The 20,185-nt window shown below is 41.2% G+C and overlaps 1 protein-coding gene across 2 annotated transcripts in view; it reads right to left on the reverse strand.

Moving 5' to 3' along the window:
* Positions 1 to 18,875, reverse strand: part of rgs12b (regulator of G protein signaling 12b) — a 35,440-nt gene extending 16,565 nt beyond the window's left edge. Inside the window, exons 1-5 of one of the 2 annotated variants that reach the window (XM_088373720.1) lie at positions 18,598 to 18,873; positions 15,476 to 16,690; positions 15,060 to 15,293; positions 13,657 to 14,598; positions 9,138 to 9,257 (exon numbers count right to left, since the gene is read on the reverse strand). In XM_088373720.1, coding sequence (XP_088229846.1) covers positions 9,138 to 9,257; positions 13,657 to 14,598; positions 15,060 to 15,293; positions 15,476 to 16,513 — 2,334 coding nt within the window. In that variant the 5' untranslated portion in view covers positions 16,514 to 16,690; positions 18,598 to 18,873. Of the gene's footprint in view, positions 1 to 9,137; positions 9,258 to 13,656; positions 14,599 to 15,059; positions 15,294 to 15,475; positions 16,691 to 18,597 lie in introns of both variants that reach the window. The other variant, XM_088373721.1, reaches the window with a different exon arrangement.
* Between the last annotated feature and the right edge of the window lie 1,310 nt (positions 18,876 to 20,185).

The raw sequence follows: 20,185 nt of genomic DNA on the forward strand, positions 1-20,185 counted from the left end.
GTCCACGCAAAATATTTGTTCCAAGGCTTCGCCAGGACAATGTACACAATCCATACAGATATTTTCAGTCAACATTACCATCCGTTTTATAATATCGGAATTTCACATGACCTTTACACAGTCTATTAATTTAGCACCCTTGTCAGGGGTCGTCACAGCGATAAAGTTGGTGCACTTTTACACCCGATGCCCTGGGAGGACGACGTTATGTCGAGATAACATTTGTTGATATTTCAAAAATGATGACAAGATTGGGAAATTTCTAAGATTGGGTCATTTTCCATGCCTTCAGATAGACTATTTAAAGTCAGAAAATCAAATTGATGAATCATATTGCACTTGCTACATTCATCTATTTACAATTAGTCCTCTCATAATGCCACAAAATGAACTAGCAGCAAGTTAACATTTTAAAAGCTGGTTAGTAGAGCAACTTCCACATCTGTTTCTATTTTCACAAGGCTGCATCCCTTAAAGGGACACAAACAACATGTGCAGTAATTGCACTTTATAAAATGAGTTTAATGCTTTACATTGACTTTGATTATTATTATTATCAAACTATTATATAAGTTTGGGGTCACCCAGACAATTTAGTATTTTCCATGAAAACTAACATAATTGCACAAGGTCTTCAAGGGTGTTCTAATCATCCATTAGCCTTCTAACACACAGTGCACTGTTAGAACACTGGATGGATGATTGTATGTAGATATTGCATTAAAAAACAGACATTTGTAGCTAGAATAGTTATTAACCACACTAACAATGATTAGTTTCATGTTATCTTCATTGAAAAATAGTGATTTTATATTAAAAGTAAAGACATTGCTAAGTGACCCCAAACTTTTGAAAGGTAGCGTATTTTATTCCGTTTTTACACAATATGCATAGGACAATTTAAAGCAACCACAATTTTGTAGGCTAAATTGAAATCCTATCACATAAATAAGTAGATGGACAGTATACACAGTCATTGAATCGAAGCACTTTTATGATCTGAAAAGAATACATTTACTAGAAGATTAGCGATATGTGTAACATAATATGCATGAGAGAGAGTGTGCATTACTCACTGTATTGAAGTTCCAGACCCGCTTAAAGGAGAGCCTCTTTCTCAAGCTCATCCTGCTGCCTACTGACTACTTCATTTACATGTTGCTCACAAAAACACACAACACACTCACACATTGCACTGGGACACCCACTGAGTTTCTTCTGGAGATCTTTAGAACAGGAAACCCATGTAGGCATCTACCATGGATGAAACCAGGGTTTTGCACATCTGTCACACACATGCACGTATACTCACACACACACACTGAACTAGAAGCTAAAGCTGCTGGTGAGCCAAAACATTGCTAACATATTAGTTTTCTCTTATGACGTCCCAAGGCTGACACAATCTACGTTTAACCGACAAACTGACCAGGAAGTTCCATTCTCTCGCAGTCTCTCACATGCATACACGCACACACACAAACGGCTTGTTTCCATAGAGACACGCCCCGACCAGTCAGTGTGAGCTGAGGAGGAGGAGGGAACAAAGGTTAGTCTGCCAATCCTGTTCCAGCACAGCCTTCAGCTCTCCAGCCTCTTCTTCTGACCTCCCTTTTCAAATCACAGCCTCATTTCAAGACCAACATTTTTTTGCAATTACAAATTAAAATGACGTATTAATCTTTCAGCTTGTGAGACGTTTTTTGTGGTTAAAGGCTATATAATTAAATTTGACTTGACGAAGCTGCTTGAAACAATTGCAATGCATCGTGCAAGTATGTCTTTTTTTTCGATAGAAAACACTTTGGATGAGCAATATTTCTTTTATTAGAAATAAATCTAAATTTAATTTACAGAAAGTCAACCATTCTCTTTCAAATTATGCTCACTCTGATGAGCTCAACTTTTTCTGTGGACATCCATGTGGGTGGTAAGCATTTCTACAGCTGGAGAAACTTTTGTTGTTTTCACTTATTTTAATAGGGGCACATTACAGCTCCAAAATTGACAGGAGGGCTTATTTTGTGCTGTTGTAGTCAGACAATATTATAATCAACAAGATTCTGTTATGTGCCGTCACTTTTCCAAAACACAACGCACTCGAACACCACCAGTTGCACAAAGACCACAATTCAAGTGCAAGTGGCCTTTAAGCCAACACCACACTCCCCTAATTTCCTGTTTTTGGATGTTGAGTGGGACTATAAAGTCAATGCATACTTATGCAATACACTTACTAACTCAATATTGACATTATCACCTTTTTTTTCTCCTCTTGCTGGGAAGGAATCTAAATCGCCAAAAGCATCGAAAAGGTGATGTTCTCTGTTTTTGTTTTCCATTGCTAGCTTTTCACTTCTTAGCTCGGAATGCTGAGGTATGATGAAGTTACCCTTCCACAATTCCTGTCTCATAGCAACATCAGTGATGGCTCCTGCATGCAACGCACACCACTACCACCACATCATGCGCATGGAGGCAAAGCATATTGCCACAGTCTTGATGACGCAGGCTGGTACAAACGCCACCCTCAACCCTCTCGAGTTAATTGCATGAACCAAATGAAAATAGGAAAAGAAACGGTATAATGTACAACTACATTGGTGGGAGTTTAATCACAGCGTATGAATTTTGTTAGACAATCTTCAGGTTGCACAGGAGTGACTGTCTCAGGTGGTAAGTCATTATAATGTCATGGATGAATAAACTCAATTGGGCAATCATTTGTTCCAAGGGAAAAAAAAACATTGCTGCACTAAAAGCAGATGAGAATAGTGGAAGCCAAATGAGTAAAGTGTTGCTTGAGTGGGCAAGAAGATGTGTGTTAAAGCGTTCACAGGCTGGAAAAGTAGCTTTGTTTGGGAAAATTAGAGAGCCATCAATCTTACGGATCCATTTTGGCAATAGCTTCAATTATCCCTATTGATTTTTTTTTTTTTTTTTACAGACATGCAAGCAAGTTCATTGGAAAAAACGCCAACAGTGCCCTCTGCTGCTGGAATTAAAGCATAACCTGATACCGCTTACTAATAAGGTTTAGTGTACAAAAAAATATTATTATATTATTAGATATTCAGCCTTAATAATCCTAAAATATGAAATGGTAAGTCGCAGATCATACCGAGTCAATTCAGATTCAACTCAATGGCAGATGCTATCTCACAGTCAGACAGTTACTTCCTAGAAAGCCCACTTATCAGTCTTCCTAAAATAGTCAGCCCGAATCATTTTTCCTCACTTGTTTTTGAAAAAAAAAAACACAAAAATGGAAGCGAATACTGATAACATTTATTAAATCTTTCCATTTCAGGAGTAGAACTGAATGATCTGTTACCATGGGGATGTAGCTGATTTTAGCAGAAGTGGTCAAGGTCATGAGAAGATGTTTAAGGCTATTTCTTTTTTTCTGGCAGAGTGTGTGTGTGTGTGTGTGTGTGTGTGTGGGAGGGGTTAAATTCTGACTCTGCATTATTTGTAGAAAGATAACACTATGCAACTATCATATGATTAACTTCTATTAAAGCTAGCACAAAATTCTACTTGGTATTATATCGTAATAGACTATAGACTCGTGTGTGTGTGTGTCCGTCAAAATGTCATGAGGCAAAGGTTTTCATACATCCCCCTGTTGCGCTCAAAATGGACACACACTGCAGCAAGTGACTTATCACATGGCAACGCTTGATTGTGCTCTTGAGGTGAACTGCACCCATCTGGCACTTGTTGAGGGGGAAAAAAAAGAGGTACTTGTCTTCATCTGAAAGTGGAGCCTGCATCTGATGTTGAGCCGGCCATCCTGAGGTGTTTCGTGTACAGGACCAGTTTTGACTCATCATCTGATTTGCCTTCCCTACAAACACTTTTGGTCCCAGGGGTAATCACGAGGAACACACACAAGTAATGTGTGTGCGGGTCACTTATCTTTGGGCATTACATTGTGTGATTGTTCCTTTTTAGAAGGGTATGAATGGGCTTCTATTGATAGAAGAAGTGTTTAGGGGATTATGGCCTGTTGCATAAACACAGAAGAACTGCAAACTATTTTGTCACTGCTGCATTTTGTGAAATTAAAATAGATTCAGCCCTGGTTTGTACCCTAGAGCAGAGAATGACTGACACCTTTAGACGATATGATTTGGACGACGAACACATCCAATGCATAACTGAGCGTGTTGTCTCTTGTTGCTTTCACAGACTAAAGGTGGAAATCAACAGGTTGCTGAAACGCTGTCAAAAACTGCTCTGTGATTGGATTGCACTGGTCACGTGACCTGTCATTCCAAAGCGGAGCAGTGTAACTAAAGTTTCAGAATGGTTTTTAATGTGAATAATCATGCACTTCATCACAAGACGAATGGGACAAATTTAGGAAGTTACGCTAACGACCATAATATTGAACTGACGCCACATTTCATAAGACAATCAGTATCAATGTGCGACTGGATAAAGAGACTTCATTTGTAAGATCAGACCCCACCACACGCACACACACACGCACACACACTCACACGCCACAATTACTCACTGGTTGAGAGGTTGTTTCTGAGTCCCCACTCAAAGTTTTCTGCTCCATGAAGAAAGACACGAGTAATTCCCAACACTACATGTGAGAGTTTCCCAAGGTGCGCGTTGCTATCAGCCAAATAGATGTGTGCACTGGTTGCACGTTAAAGCTCGATGGCGTCTAAGAGTCCAAGCCGCTCCAGAACGTCACTGTTACTAGATGCCCTTTGCAACTTGCTCGCGCTTTCTCATCTTCCTGCTCCTCTTCCTCCTTCTCGCTCTATCGTCTCCGTCGCCCTGCCTCTCTGCTCTCACCCTCCTCTTTCTCTGTATTGCCACCCACCCTTGTGTCATTCCTATTCCACCCACACTGTTGTGATGTGAGAGGCATGCACATACACACTAATCAGATGCAGAATGCGAGGCACGGCAGAAAAGGGAGACCTCCGCCTTGACCGAACCCCCCCAGCCCCCACCTCTCTCCACCATACAACCCCCAACACATATATGCTCAGCTCTGAGTGAATGCCTTACCCTCGGTGCCCTCGTCTGTCATCTCATTAGTATGCCCCATGCACAAGTGACATTCGTGACAGAAGGGGGAAAGGGAGGGAGGATTGGATGAATCCAGTTTGATCCTTCCTGAGGACCAAGAGATGACAGAGCAAACAGAAGAAGAAGAAACAGCGGAGTGGATGGCACAGGTCAGAATGATCACACCGTACAGAAGAGTTGAGAAGTAGCTGCATTCCACAACATGCCTTGACATTGACACACACTGATGATACACACACTCACACCCCTACTTATAACCCTGCCTAGGAAGGTCCCTGAGGCGGGGAAAGTGGGTGCAGCATTACTTCACTTTAAAGTGAAAATTAGTTCTGTATTGATTTTTAATGGGGACCACCATCGATCAGTCAAAGCACCAACACAAGTCGTTCCACCTTTCACAAAAGTAAAACTATGAAGCAGCTCTGTAAATATTAGTTGCAGTTCATGTATGGGGATGATTGCTTCAAAAAGTATAAAAAAAATAAATAAATTAAAAAAAACACTCACGCCCTGCACGAATATTTACTTGAAACATGATAGTTTACAATAACCCTAAAGATTATTTTCAATAAATTAAATTATTGTCATTCATGTCAACATTTTTAATCTAGAGAGAGGCTAAACCCACTGAAATAAACAATATTGTATTTTGTGTATTCTGTGTAAACATAAATCCCTAGAGGGGTTATGGCACCCAACAACCACAGTGACCACAGCGGATTCATCTTTAGCGAGCGCCTCCATGTTGCTTATCCCCACCAACTCCAGAACAGAACAACATTGCAGGTTGTGGGGGAAATATTAGAAATCGGCCTTGCGATCGGCCAATTGTGTGCACTGTAAGCCACTTAAATGTGTGCATTGAACCCTAAAATTGTTTTTGGTTTTTTGCCCTGCTTTCATTGGTGAATCTTGCTTGTAAACAGCTTATACAGCAGTGAACAATTCACCTTGCCATTTTGTGTTCAGCCACTAAGCACCACTTGAACATTGTTTGTGTTGGGCGGTGGCCTTTCAAATAATTAATCCTAATTGATGCACCGAAATAGCAGCTTTGAAGCACTTCTTGAAATTATATCAAGGATCACTGATTGTGAGTCTGTTAAATAATCTCATTGGGTGTTGCATTAGGTATACGTATCTGCATTGTAAAAAAAAAAAAAAAGGAGATTCGGTCCAAGATTAGGATAAAATAATTCTGCCTTTGCAGAGAAAATCAAGCTTGATTTTGACTAACTAGAATTATGGTTACGGGAGAATGAATTCTGATAACCATTTTGTTTGGCAATTCACAGAAGAATGCATTCACACTAATCAGGAGAAGCTTCATCATGTAACAAGCCAATGACCCAAAACACACTGCCAACACAACAAAGGATTTCATCAGGGGGAAAAAGTCTCAAACTGGCCAAGTCAATCACCAGAGCTTAACCCAAAAGAGCCTTCATTTGACCTCCTGAAGAGCAAAGTGAAAGGAGAAACCCCCAGACACAAACCGGAACAGAACGAGGCTGCAGTAAAGGCATGGAAAAGACAAATTAATAATAATAATAAAAAAGAAAATAACAGTTTGGCAAAATTAAAGAGCTGCAGTCTTATCTCGTGGTCGATAAATATCTTGCTACTGCTACAGCACTTGCTGGCTTTGGTGTAAAAATCTTAATAAGATGACTCAATGCTCTGGGGAAGTCCAATGTAAAGTTGAGTCAATAGCGTGAATGTCTAATATTGACCACAAAAGCAGGGTAAGCTATATTTGCAGGTAACTTGAAGGAAGGATTTCACTGGCATAACCGAATTGACGTCATGCTCACTCACGCATTTCCACTTGCATTACAAAAACCAAAATTTAGAAGCAGGATGGGCTGGAGTGTATGTGTGTGCATGTGTGTGTGTGTGTACAGTATGCAATCAGATAGTATATAGCTTCCTTATTTGTGTTTCAGAAAGGAATTCATTATCTTATGTACAAACATTGTGTGCGTGTGCGTGTTTGCATGTGTACATGTGTCTTGTGTGTATTTGCACAGTGCATATGTGCTTTTGTGTTGAAGCCATTCGAAAGACCAGTTTGTTGCTGATCGGAGCTCATTAGGCGTGCCAGATATGTTTGAGCTGCCCCTCTCCGAAACACAAACGTGAACACGAACATGCACACACGAGCGCGCGCACACACTCGCCATGGTCAACACAAACACAAAGCTGTCTCTGTCTGTGCATGAGCACAAAGAGAGAAAGGCCTAATGACCGGAAGAAAAAGGTAAGATAACGAGGGAGGCAGGGGCAGAGGACAGAATACTCAATATAATAATAATGTCATCAATTATTGTATAAAAATAGTGGGAATAACAATGGTGCCTTTGAGATAAATAAATACCACATCACAGGGAAAATATTTTAATTGAAAGGCAGATTTAAAACTAATGGCATCCCAGTGACTTTGCTATGCAATTCTACAATGGAGCCCAAACATGGAAAAGGGGAAAATTCCACTGTGCCCAAACAGCCACTGGACAGCGGAAATATTTCACTGTCCTCTGATCTCTATCTTAGGAGGACATAGTACGAGCAAAACTGTTGTTGTGAATTACACTTAGTCTCTAGCTCACTCCCCAGCAGACAACAGTCGATGAAAACAGAGTTCATGATGTTTACCTCGATTTGACGACAACGTGCAGAATTACTCTGTTTGTTAAGATCTGATGAGCTAATGCCTGGATTCATGACAACAGATGCTCATTAGGTGCACAATCAATATCATTAATGATGCCTTCAGGGGTGGGGTGAATGCAGCAAGCAAGTTTGTGACAAAAAAATAAATAAAAAAATTGTACAAAGATAATGATTTGATTTTTAATAGTATTGATTAAACAATATGTGTATTACTGTGGTGGTAGTTGGTAGACAGTTAGAGGTGTATCATATTGAGAGCTCTTTGTAAGTGGTGCATTCCAAAGAGATGAAAAGTTGACAAATGTCAGAAAAGTGAAACAAATACTGTGGTGTCTAAAAAAACATTCAATGCCCAATTGTAGAATTCAATATTGATTGATCAGAACATCTGTGTTTTGCTTTTTGGGATATTGATTAGTGTCTTTATCTTTAAAATAAGGAAAAAAAATTCAACTGAAAATTTGATTAGAAGAAAAAATAAAAATCTACGCTGCTCTTAGCACACCCACATCCATCTTAGAAAAAGTAATGAGAACTAAGGATTTTGTTTTAAAACTTTCCGTACAGTAGTTAACTTTCAAATTACATTAAAAATTAAAATGAATTAGTTTTCTAAAACTTATCGTGAATAATTGTGAAAATTTGAAATTTCCGGTTTATTACAGGAAAGTTTGTTTCAAAATATGAACCAATTAGTTAGACAAGCTTCCAAACTAAGCTAACAGATTCCACCGTCAGCCGTATTATTTCGTCTACGTTCATCCCAATTTCTTTGAGGTCAGACCTCATGAGCTCCAGGTGGGATCGCGGAAGTCGCCGTGGCGTGTTGTAAAACAGAAATAAAGAGAAAATAATGATGTGGATTATGAAAACAAATATAGTTAAAAAACCCAAAGTTGGGATGTTGTGTAGTACAAAAATTAAAACACATACCTTCATTAGAATTGGGTATCTAAAATGATCAGAAGTTTCTTTGTTGAAGCTACACAGATAAGTCGAATTATTATTACCTTAGGGCTTTAATGATAAACAGTGATGGCAATCAAACGTAGAATCTTCTAAATCTCACGACATTAATCTGAAAGTGTACAGTACATGGTGTCACTCGCTATAGGCTAGTTTGTCCACAACTGTGTGCATGTTGCCATGGTGATATGAAAAGAGGGCTTGAGGTGTCATGTGATGATGCGCATGAGCTGCTATTATTAGAAAGAGCTGGTGCACATGTGGCTCAAATGTGACGATAGCACTCGGACGAAACTCGAGTGTTGCAATAACACGAGCCATTTGTCTGCAGATGTACAGAGTAAGTAGTCAGACAGACAGACAGACAGACAGGCAGGCAGGCAGACAGACAGACAGACAGACAGACAGACAGACAGACAGACAGACACATATGCTCCTACCTCCAGATCATCCAGGGAGCGGGCCAGGCTGAGACGTTTGGAACGTCCGAAGGACCGTCTGCCTGAGGAACGCTGGGGGAGAGGAGGGAAACCCATTGTCAGACCTCGGAAGCGACCACCCTGAGGAGAGAAAAGACACAGGTTTTACACCCAGGTGGGGACAATATTGAATGTCTGGGAAGCAAGAAAGAGTCTTTGAGGTTACCATCTATCCGTTGTGGAGAAGAGATTTTGAAAAAGCATCCTGAAAGCAAACCCCGCCACGAGGGTGTTGTGAAGAGACAAACTTGGCCTCATCAGAAAATGAATGTAAAAAAATTTTAGTGCTCTTTTCTCCATCTTAGACTTGCAGTTGTTAAGTTCTATTGAAGCCATGAACCCTACATGCTTTAATTTAATATTATAATTTAATTGATTTTTGGCAACTTGAGTGAGCAGCAATTTTCATTACTGCAGGAGTAATGGCCAAGGGTCCCCTTTGTAAAAAGCACCAACCAGTTAGGCACATAAGCTGAAAGTGTTGTGGACACAAAAATATTCAGCTTTTGGATAAAAGTACATGCACACACACACAGCCAACATCACGCACACTTTACAACCCATCTGGAAATGTGTGCCGCGGGGTCTGCCTCTGCACATCTCTATCATCCTTTAAAAAAAATGTCTATTGCCCCGCTTTGTCCATTCACCTCCAAGAGTTGTGTTAAACAATCTGATCCAAAAGTCTTTTGCCAAAATAACCAGCATAGACCAACATCGTTTGCGCTGTTTTTAACGGCGTCTCCAACACGAACAAAACATCAGAAGCAGCAAAGCAAAACAGTCAAAATATTATAACAACAGCATGCTGGTGTGCTGGTGTTGCTGCTTGGCTTTGGCTTAGTTGGTAGTGCACCAGAAGTCTTCCTCTGTTTTTCTGCCCAGAAGACACAATAATTGCTCTCCTGCTTGAACATCTTGGCTGGACCAGGATAAGCAATAGAAAATGGTCAGATAACATTATTCAAGCCTACCCACTCAAATATGGATGTGCAATATACAAAAGGGTCATTATTATCTCTACTGAGAGTAGGTTCTTGTAAATGTCAATTCACTTGCTGCAAAGTGGTCAAACGTCCTCTATTGTTCGCAATTGCTATGACTTTGGCTGGTGTGGAGGCAACTGTACGCAAGCAGTCCCCCTTTTTTCCTCCCACTGAAATGTTAAATTCCACATTAGACGCAGGCATGTGCTTGTGCCTGTGTTATTGCATGCACAGTCTGTTGGATTCCAGTCAAATGGTAAAACCACACATTCACAAATACTGGAAGATGAGATAGTCAGTGCCGTGGTGTTTATACTGAATCATCCAATTGTTTGAACAGCATGACGTTGTACTTTTCTATTAATTATATTCTTGATCTAGATATATATATATATACACAAAGTATATTTAACAGAAATGTACAACACAATATCCATACAAACACACTGGAGATGGATTTACTATCGATGTAGCAAACCATTAACTGGAGAGAAAAGCAAAAACCAAGCAGCTGTTCCATTTAGTCATAAACTGCTGCCTAATATGTCCATGAGATTAGTCAACGGGTCATCAAGATTTACTGTTCAAAGCCATCAAACAATGATGTAACCCATAAACCAAACAGAAGTCTTTCGTTGCCTTCACATTTCCACTGAAAACTCTTAATATTGTATGTTTGTTCTTTTGTGCTGGGGAAACTAAACAACTGAACAGTCCTCGTAAATACTATTACATAGGCCGATTCGCCCACAGTGCAGGAGAGGACATATAAGGATAGATTCTTGATTGATTAATGCCCTTTGAGAAATGAATCAATGAACACCAAGATGTGACGACCTAATCAGTGACAAAATGCCAGTACGTACAATAAACACTTTGGATTCATATTTCTATTTGATCATCTCGGTCGATGTGACTAAGTGTCTCGGGATGTGCTTTGATTAGAGCCTTTTTACAAAAAAGGCATTTAAAAATGTGGCTTGTATTGATGTTAATGATCTGTCTTGCTCAAACACACACACACACACACACACACACACACACACACACACACACACACACACACACACACACACACACACACACACAGACTAATAAAATAGGAAGGCGGAAGAGAAAAGGAGTCGAAACAGGGATTCAGTTAGTAGTTCAGTCATTACTGTAAACTAGACTATGATACCTATTTTTTACTTAATGAATACCCACCTAACAGTGTAAAAAATATCATCATCATTATTATTGTGGCTGGTTAGCATATCTACCTCACAGTTCAGAGGTCGTGTGTTCAAATGGGAGCTCTGGCCTTCACGTGAGGGGGTTTGCATGTTCTCCCTGTGCCTGTGTGGCCTTCCTCCAGTGAATCTGGTTTCCTCCAACTTTCCACAAACATGCATACTGATTTATTTGTGGCCTGTACTTGGCTGGGAACACGTTCAGGGTATAATATGCCTCTTGCCCAAAGTCAGCTTGGTTAGGCTGCAGCCCACCCCTGACCCTCGTGAGGATACAGCAGGACTGAGATTGTTATCATCATATTCATCATTGCTTGCAAACTGATCATCTTACGGTCATGAAATTATGTCTAATTAACATCAGATAATAATTAAGTCCAAAATAATATTAAAGTAATAAAATACATTCTGTAGAAACTTTGTCACATATTAAAGATAAGGAAGCAGTGCCACCATGTGGTATTGCATAGTAAATTGCAGCCAGTTGGATTGTGGGATTAAAAAAATCAACACATAAAAAAAAAGACCACACAAGCAATACATTAGTAGTGCACAGTGTAACTATTTTTTTTCTTAATCTGGGTAGCACCACCCTCAAAAACTGTGACTCCACTCTCCCCATGACGGCTACTGAACTAAAAAAAGAGTTCACGTCCACCTTCCTGTAAACTCTCATGAACACCCCCAGCGGCCTTGAAACACTTCCTCTGATTGTGGTCTGTGGTCCCTGGGACTAGGAAGAAGCAACATTATGGTTCGATATGTAGGAAGTATCCATCCACAGCTATGGTTTAATAATGATTATGAGAAAAACAGCACTTGCCACAAATGTTAATGATGTCATTACACAAGATGTATTTACTTGCCACCACATCACAAGAGCTGCGTGACAACTCAAGTGTTTCAGATGACCAAAGAAAAGAAAAGAAGAAAATCAAAAGTACTAGGTCTTAATGTTATTCTTGTTCAGTGTTTTGTTCCTGATATTTAAATTTTAAAAGCGGTTCAGATAATGAATGGATGACTGTTTAAATGGGACTCCATTTTTTTCTGGTAAATGTTGTGTAACAAAGACAAGTTCAGTTTTTACTTTGATTTATCTGGATTCATATTTTTATAAAAATGTATATGACCTATTCATTATCAACATTCAATTTGAGTTAAAAAGAAGACAATGTATCAGAAATCAATGTTTAAATTAAGGAAACAAAATGATTATCATGAAATAATTATTAGTGTTACATTCTACTTTTGGAGAACACATATGAGTGATGGGTAGTCATGGTATAAAAAAAAAAAATCTGATCTATTAAGTGCCAGCGTGCAGTGTCATGAAATTTTGAACTCTGCAGTTGGACTGAATTGCATTTCTATTTCCAATGGCTAAGTGAAGTAATTCCGTCTTCTTAGTCATTATTAATAACAGTTGAGAATAGTTTTTAAGAACATGAACAAGGTTGGTGACCTGGTCCACCCTCTAATCTCACTGGTACTTTGCATACTCCTCAACATGTTCAGTTTCTTGAGCACTGACACTTTCTCCTTGCATTCAAGACTTGTCGGTGTGCCCCATGTGCTCAACAAAAAAGTACTAACATTGTACTTTAATGTCATGTAGGGGGCCGCATGATACCTGGGACAACAGTTGGGACCCATTGTAGACTTTTTATGTGACACTGGTCTGAAACCCACTCCAGTTGGATGCATTAGCACGTGAAACAGGTGGTTTTCAGGTCAAGACATAAGTCTGGCTGGTGCATAATGTATGATCTGATACTGGAGCAGCGGGATAAATAACTTATCAATCTAGTTGACGTGTAGAGAGCTGTGTGCTCGCATTACTCACTACGGAGCAGGGATGTTTGGTGAGGGGTCCACGCAGGTTAGGAAACTTTCACACGGTTGAAAAGTTTCGCATGTCAGTGAGAGGAGCATTTCAGTCAAAAAGCACTGGAGCAAAATAGAAGGCTTTCGTCTGGAAGGAGTGATGGGGAGCATTGGCATGAGCGTAGACAGATTTATCACCTCAATAAAGTGCACTTGGACGGACTCTAGTTGAGTAAATTTCCACAGCGGTACTATGTGATGGAGGAGGCTACCTGCTCTCAACACTTCTCATTGCATAGTTAGTTTTAACATAACGTCTTTAAAATCCATCAACAGTGGCAAATCCCGTTGTGGAAAGACACAGAATGCTACCAATTGAAAGACAAACGGCAAAGTAAGCAGCGACCAAATGCATTCATCACGATTAGTTGTTACCTTTTTCTCTGCGTCTTTGGCAGCCCCGCGCTTCTTTTCGGGTTCGCTCCTCTCTCTGTCGCCAGCACCAAAAAGTTTCTTGGCCCATTCATCTTTCAGCCTCTGGGTGTGGGTTTGGGCATGTAAAACAGGCGCAGGCTGGCTTCCTCCAGGTGGCGGCAGGTGGTCCCCCGGGACCAGCGGGGCCCGGTAACGGTCGGCCGGGATCTTATTCATGGGTGGAGGCAGGGTGCTGCAATTAGCCGATGACCAGCCGTCAGTGGATTCGGCGTACGACTCTTGATCGCTGCTCAAGCCTTGGAGGTGGTGGTGCTGCTGGTGCCAGTCTCGCAGCACATGGACTGGCAGCCAGCGCTGAGGCTCCACCCCTCCTCCGGTGCCTCTTTTGTCCCCGCCTCCGACGGCTCCTCCCCACTTTCCCTGCGAGTAGTGATGTGGATGGGCCCCTCGACCGTGTCTAGCGTCGGTGTGTGCCAGCGGGAGGGGATGAGGCAGGTCGGCCAGGTATGGTTCATGGCGGTAGTGGCTATTCCTTATAGCGGGCGGGGGAGGAGGTGGGTGAGAGGCAGCGGCTCCGAGGGTGGGGCTCCAAGCCTGCTGGGAGGAAGGTGGGCTGTCCCAATGACGCGGCCCGGAGACGTGATTGTGGTTAAGTGGCCCTCCCAGGTCAACTAAGAGCACTCTGTTACTCTTCTCCTCAGGTAAAAAGTTACCAATCCCGCTATCACTATTACTGCTGGTGCTGTGGTTCTGCTGGGCATCGTTATCTGGATCGTGAAAGGCTCTGGCCCGGATGCCCTCAATGTTGTCCCTCATGTCCCGGTAAAGTACAGCCACAAAGTGGAGGAGAGACTGAGAAGTGGGTGGGAATTCCAGGCAGCCTCCCGTGTCTGGGTCAGGGGTACATTCAAAGCCAAACCTCTGGGCCACTCCCACATGTACCTGAGGAAAAAATAAAGAAACACGTGAAATACGGTTGAAGACATCCCCACAACTGTTGAGTGTACTATCCATCTACTAAGGCACAGATGTCAAACTCAGGGCCCGGGGGCCAGATCCGGCCGGCTATGTCATTTTATATAGCCCGCGAGATCAAATCAAATCAAATTATGTACCATAATTTTGTAATAAATAATAAAGTTGAGATTTTGTAAGAATTTTGTGTTACCATGTTTACAGCAATTTGAACAATGACTGAAGAAAATATTAGTTCTGATTTCAAAACTAGTAATTCATCTATTTGTGTCTGTATATGTGTATATGTATTAATAAGAGACTGTCATAATGGAATTCATGACATTTCAAAACAGAATTTCAATTCCAATTTATCAAATTCCATTTGGATAATATTGGTAAATAGCACAGAGCTATTCTGAATACTCAAGCACTTTTTCTGTTCACACCTGGTGGTGACACAGCTCAGGATCCACAATGAACACGTGGCAAGAAGTCCTCAAACCTCCGTCTTCGTATCGTCCTCTACTGAGGTGACAGTCTTCATCTGCGGCCTGCATGGTGACCAGTCCAAAGAACCGCCGGTCATCAGGACAACAGGCACTGAATGCTAGTTTTTCTGCAGGATATGTGGCAAGAATCTGGCCTTTGTCGCTGCACAGGCGCACACTATCATGCATGACCTAGAAGAAAGAGTAGAATGTGCATTAGAAGTCTGACAATACCAGGGAGTGATACTTGAAGGCAAAACAAAACAAAAAAATCTGATGTTGATCAGGTCCTCCTTGCCAGTTAGTCATGTCACAATTAGAAGCACCTGAGAGGAACGTTTCGGTACAAAACTGTGAGAACTATGCAAGCTCACCTTCATGAGGACCAGAGAATGGATCTTTTGCTCTGCCCTGAGGCGCCTCATGCATCCTCTGATAGCTTGCAGGCTGTCACTCTCCAGGCTGGTACCTGTGGAGGCCAGCTCAATAGATCCCAGGTAGCCCACAATCATGCCCACATTGACAATGTCTTGATTTGGATCTAGGACCAAGTCCCGCCCATCACCGACATCTATGTATTGCTCCTCGTGGAGGTGGAGATGTCGAAAACCAGAGTCCAGGAAAACCGAGTCATCATTTAGAACTTGGGCCATCTCCTCCTCAGAGAGCAGGACAGGGTTGCTGTTAGAGCGGGTGGAGTTTCGACATGCAGGAAACTCAGGATCAGACATCGGACGTGGTTTGGACGATGAGGTATGTCCGGGTCTGTCCTTGTCAGAACTGCTGGACGAGTGGCTGGAATTCTCAAAGATCATGTTGAAAATTCCTCCGGACTGCAACTCCGCCACAACGCGCTCGGCACGGTTGATGCCGAACTGCTTTGAATCCATTTTGGGTCTCAACCAGCCCCCACGAGCTCCGCCAGTCGTCCTGCTGTTATTGTTGACACTGTTGTCGTAGAGGCCGTCCAACTCGTCGTCGCTGGAGCACGAGTCCAGGTAAGCTGCAGCCATAGTGTTGCTGCTATGGTGACGACTGCCAGCGCCACGTTGCTGGTGTCGCTTGTGACGCTCCACTTCACCAATGACCAGCTTTAAAATGCCGGTGCAGCGTCCGATCAATTTGACCACATCTTCATGGGATGCCCTGGAGACGTTGATGTCATTCACTGAGAGGATGTGGTCTCCTGAACGCAAACCCACATAATCTGCGGGGCTGCCTTTCAGGATGCAGCCGAGGACACACGGGCTTTGTCCCGAGAGAGTGAAACCGTAACCCGTACTTCCTCTGGCCACCTCAACAGCCCGGATTCGCCTCTGCTGCACAGAGGGGGGTGGAGGAGAATGGGACCGGTTGGCCTCATTGCCTCCGTGAGGACGTCTTCTTGATGACGTGTCCACTTGGTTGAACATCGTGCCAGAGGATTTTCTCTCATCTATTTGTTCAGAACATTTCAGTGGCTGCCAAGTTGGAGCGTCTTCTAGTCAGAAAGCTCTGCCATCGAGTGGCAAATACAGCAAAGGGGTGAAAATTTGGACTCAGCTCTGGCACAGCCTTCCTAAAGTTGAGCCGCCCATCCTGATATTTACCTGCAAAAAAGACCAAACGATAATTAGGTTGGTATATACTGAGACTCTTAACTAAAAAACTTGCTAAAAATTCAGTATAGTTACAAAACTGTCTGCTACAACGCAAGGAATTTGCTGCAGTACAGAACAAAAAGAGAACTTCTAAAGTCCAACAGAGCTTTTGATGCTTATTTTGAGGAACAATATGATTTTTTTTTTTTTATTTTGATGTCACATGAGCACCATAATGTTGATATTTAAGAATTACCGTGCAAAAACGTAATAACTAATTTAAATGAAATAGTCAGGAATTCAAAAATAACTAACTGGCTTGGTTAATTATCTGTAAATCAAATATAAAAACTACATTTCAAAATGAAAATTGTGTAAACTATTTCATATATTTTACATTTTGATATTTTGTTTCCCTCGGCTACAGCATAAATGACCTGGCCAGTCAGTCCATTTTAAAAAACAAACGTAACATCTGAGCCCAATAGTTTACCCATTCCTGATCTCAAGGCGCAATTATATTTTGCTTTGTGTGTATTTTTGTGTTTCTTTTTCTTTGTTGTTGTTGTGATGCTACCCACACAGGGGAATGAATCCGGGAATGGAACTTTTTGTGATTTATATGCAAATGCTGGCTGGCTGCTCAGCACAGTACGACCATAACAACAACAAAAAATAGAATAATGGAATGTACACCACAAAGTCAGCTGCATTTTGTCAATTTGAAGCTCCCAACTTTGGATCCACAAGCAGCTGTGAGCCTAAGTGTAAAAAGCCGTTAGTCCATATTCTATTCAAACTGCTGTCAACTGCACAATCTGTATTTTATCTTGATGGCAGATTGTTTGAAATTCAATTTCTGATTCGGAATAATTTAATAAAAAACACAGGAAAAGGGTCAATTTTACTTACTTGAGTAGTTGAATATTTATTTTTTCTGATGACTCCCAACATTGAATAAAGAGATATCTGTACTTTACAAGAATCATTCATTAATTTATATAGTAAATGGACTGCTTAATCTTGTTTCATCTTCTTCAGAAACATGATTAAAAAGATGTATAGGGAGAATAGTAATAGTAATAGTTGGTGAATTATTCTGAACAGCCTAGCTGCAATACCTGGAGGGAATGACGTCACACGTTTGTCCAATCAGAGGTGTTTGCACCTTTGCAGGTGCATCCATACAGATTAGTAAATGCTATTGAATTCACTTCACCTTAAAGACTGAACTAGTTACGTTTATTTTTTGTTTTCAACAAGGCGTCCCTTCAAGCCCTTTCTCGTAATTGCATTAGTTTAGGCGTTGTCAAGTTATCACGCTAAAATCCCTAGTTTAAAAAAACAGGCTTGTTCGTGCATATTAACAATCATGTAGTCAAATTCAATGGCCTTATGCTAAAAATGATACTTTTTATTATCTATTTCGCACAGTTTTAAAGTTTTTCTGAAGTGGCTTGCGCTCCAAAAGTGCAACCGCCCATGCTTAAATCTTAGCCCCGCCTTTCCTATCCACAACTTTCTAGAATGGCTGTAACGTTGACAACGGCGGTGTAAACATAGATGGATTTGACCGCCATTGGTTTACACTCATGTCAATCTAGCATAGACAGTTATGTGGAGAAAATGACAAGTTCGAGTGAGAAGTCACAAATAAAACTATCATCGTTGTGTCAAACTTTTGCTGCAAGGGTGTGAAAATAGAAACTTCTTATTTATATATTTATTTACACTAATAACAGCGTGCATGTAACAATACAACTTGGGACAGGAAAGCTGAGCGAGCGGGGCGGAAAAAGTCACATTTCTAAGGCTAAATCAGCTAAGTCTAAGGTAGATTACATTTTTTTTTAAATGACGCAAAAGCGACAAAAGGCGTGCGCAAAGAGTTGGGCGGCCAAGGAAGAATGGCTTACTTGTCGAATGACGGCTCCCAGGTAGTATCCATAGTTGAGTAGCTAGGGACAGTTGGGTCAACTCATGGTCGATGGGTAAACAAAAGAAAAGGCAACACCATCTGGCCAAGTAGCCTTACGAGGAGGAGGACTGGAGGAGGAGGAGGAGGCGGAGGGGGGCTCGGTAGTTTAGAGTGGGCTGCTGTGAGGAGGGACTGGATGTGGAAGGAAACATCCAACTCATCCAATAACCTTTAGTTGCTTCACTTCCTTCTCGACATGCATGGTGGATAGAAAAAGTCAACACACAGCAGTGTAAATATGCCACGTTTGTGGGGTGTAAAAAAAAAAAAAAAACAGGAGGGGAAAAAAAATAAAACATTTTCAAAGAATTACTGTGTATTGATCTGTTCAATGCAATCAAAACACTCAAGAAGAGGAATAAAACTGAAATAAAATGTAAACTGAAATAATGTGGCTGCTCTAATGTGCTCAACCTCTTCTAAATGAACCATTTACATTTAAACATCCCATGTTAGTCAACAGCACACAATTGCCACAATTTAAATTGTCTTTGGTTAACCCCAACTATACTTTAGATCAGGGGTGTCAAACTCATTTTTTTCGCGGGCCGCATTGTAGGCATAGCTTCTTTCGAAGGCCCATTATGACTGTCAACCCAAATGCATGAGCACCTCATAATATATACAGTAAAAGCTACAAAACAAACTGACAAATAACTCATTTTCAAATCAGACGAGTAAAAACTGGTCAAATATATATTTTAAAAAAGATATTAAAAGTGAAGACAATTTGCAATTCTAGTAATCACACGAATTTGATGCACAATTTGTCTTCGTGGGCCACATAAAATGATGTGGCGGACCGTATCTGGCCCCCGAGCCTTGAGTTTTACACCTGTGCTTTAGATGTTCTAACTTTTTGGGAAGGGGGGAGGTGAGTTCAAACAGAGGCATGACTATTTGGTGTGAACACAATTGATGAGAATTCCCTCCACTTTGACTGTCTAAAGAAAAACAGTTCCTAAACTTGTTCCTGCCACCCAGTATGTTGTTCTTCTGGTGATGTATGATGTTGCATTTGCATCAAACAATTGGAATAGGCTGAAAAGTTCAACCAGACTATGACACTTTTTCACCTCCATGCTTGGGAGGTTTTGCTTGAGAATGACAGTGCAAACAAGAGAGACATCAAATGCCAAATAAAGCATATGGAAGGTGCCCAGTAATCCACTCCACTTAATGCCTTTTAATCAGTATGACATTAATTAATAGGGGTGGCAAACTACACTTCAAGTACACCTGGACACAAGATTACAAGAGTTCTTTTGAAATGCAATAATGTTCTTTGATTTGCAAGTTCATGTTTAGAATTGCTTATTCTGGAAATGGAAAGCATTGGAAACTAACATGAATGCACCAAACCGAGCCAGTTCAACAGAAGCCCCCCCCTTAACTAGTGCCCCCGAATCACAGTTTTCTGGGTAATCGCATTACCCCCTGCAGGGATCCCCAGCCACTCAGGCTTTTGCTTCTCTTCCACCAAATCAGAAGCAATCACATAAAAACATTTAAATCCTGTTTGGGAA

Source organism: Syngnathus floridae, chromosome 4, assembly GCF_059516105.1.
Source record: "Syngnathus floridae isolate MCC-2025c chromosome 4, RoL_Sflo_1.0, whole genome shotgun sequence".
Classification (NCBI taxonomy): domain Eukaryota; kingdom Metazoa; phylum Chordata; class Actinopteri; order Syngnathiformes; family Syngnathidae; genus Syngnathus; species Syngnathus floridae.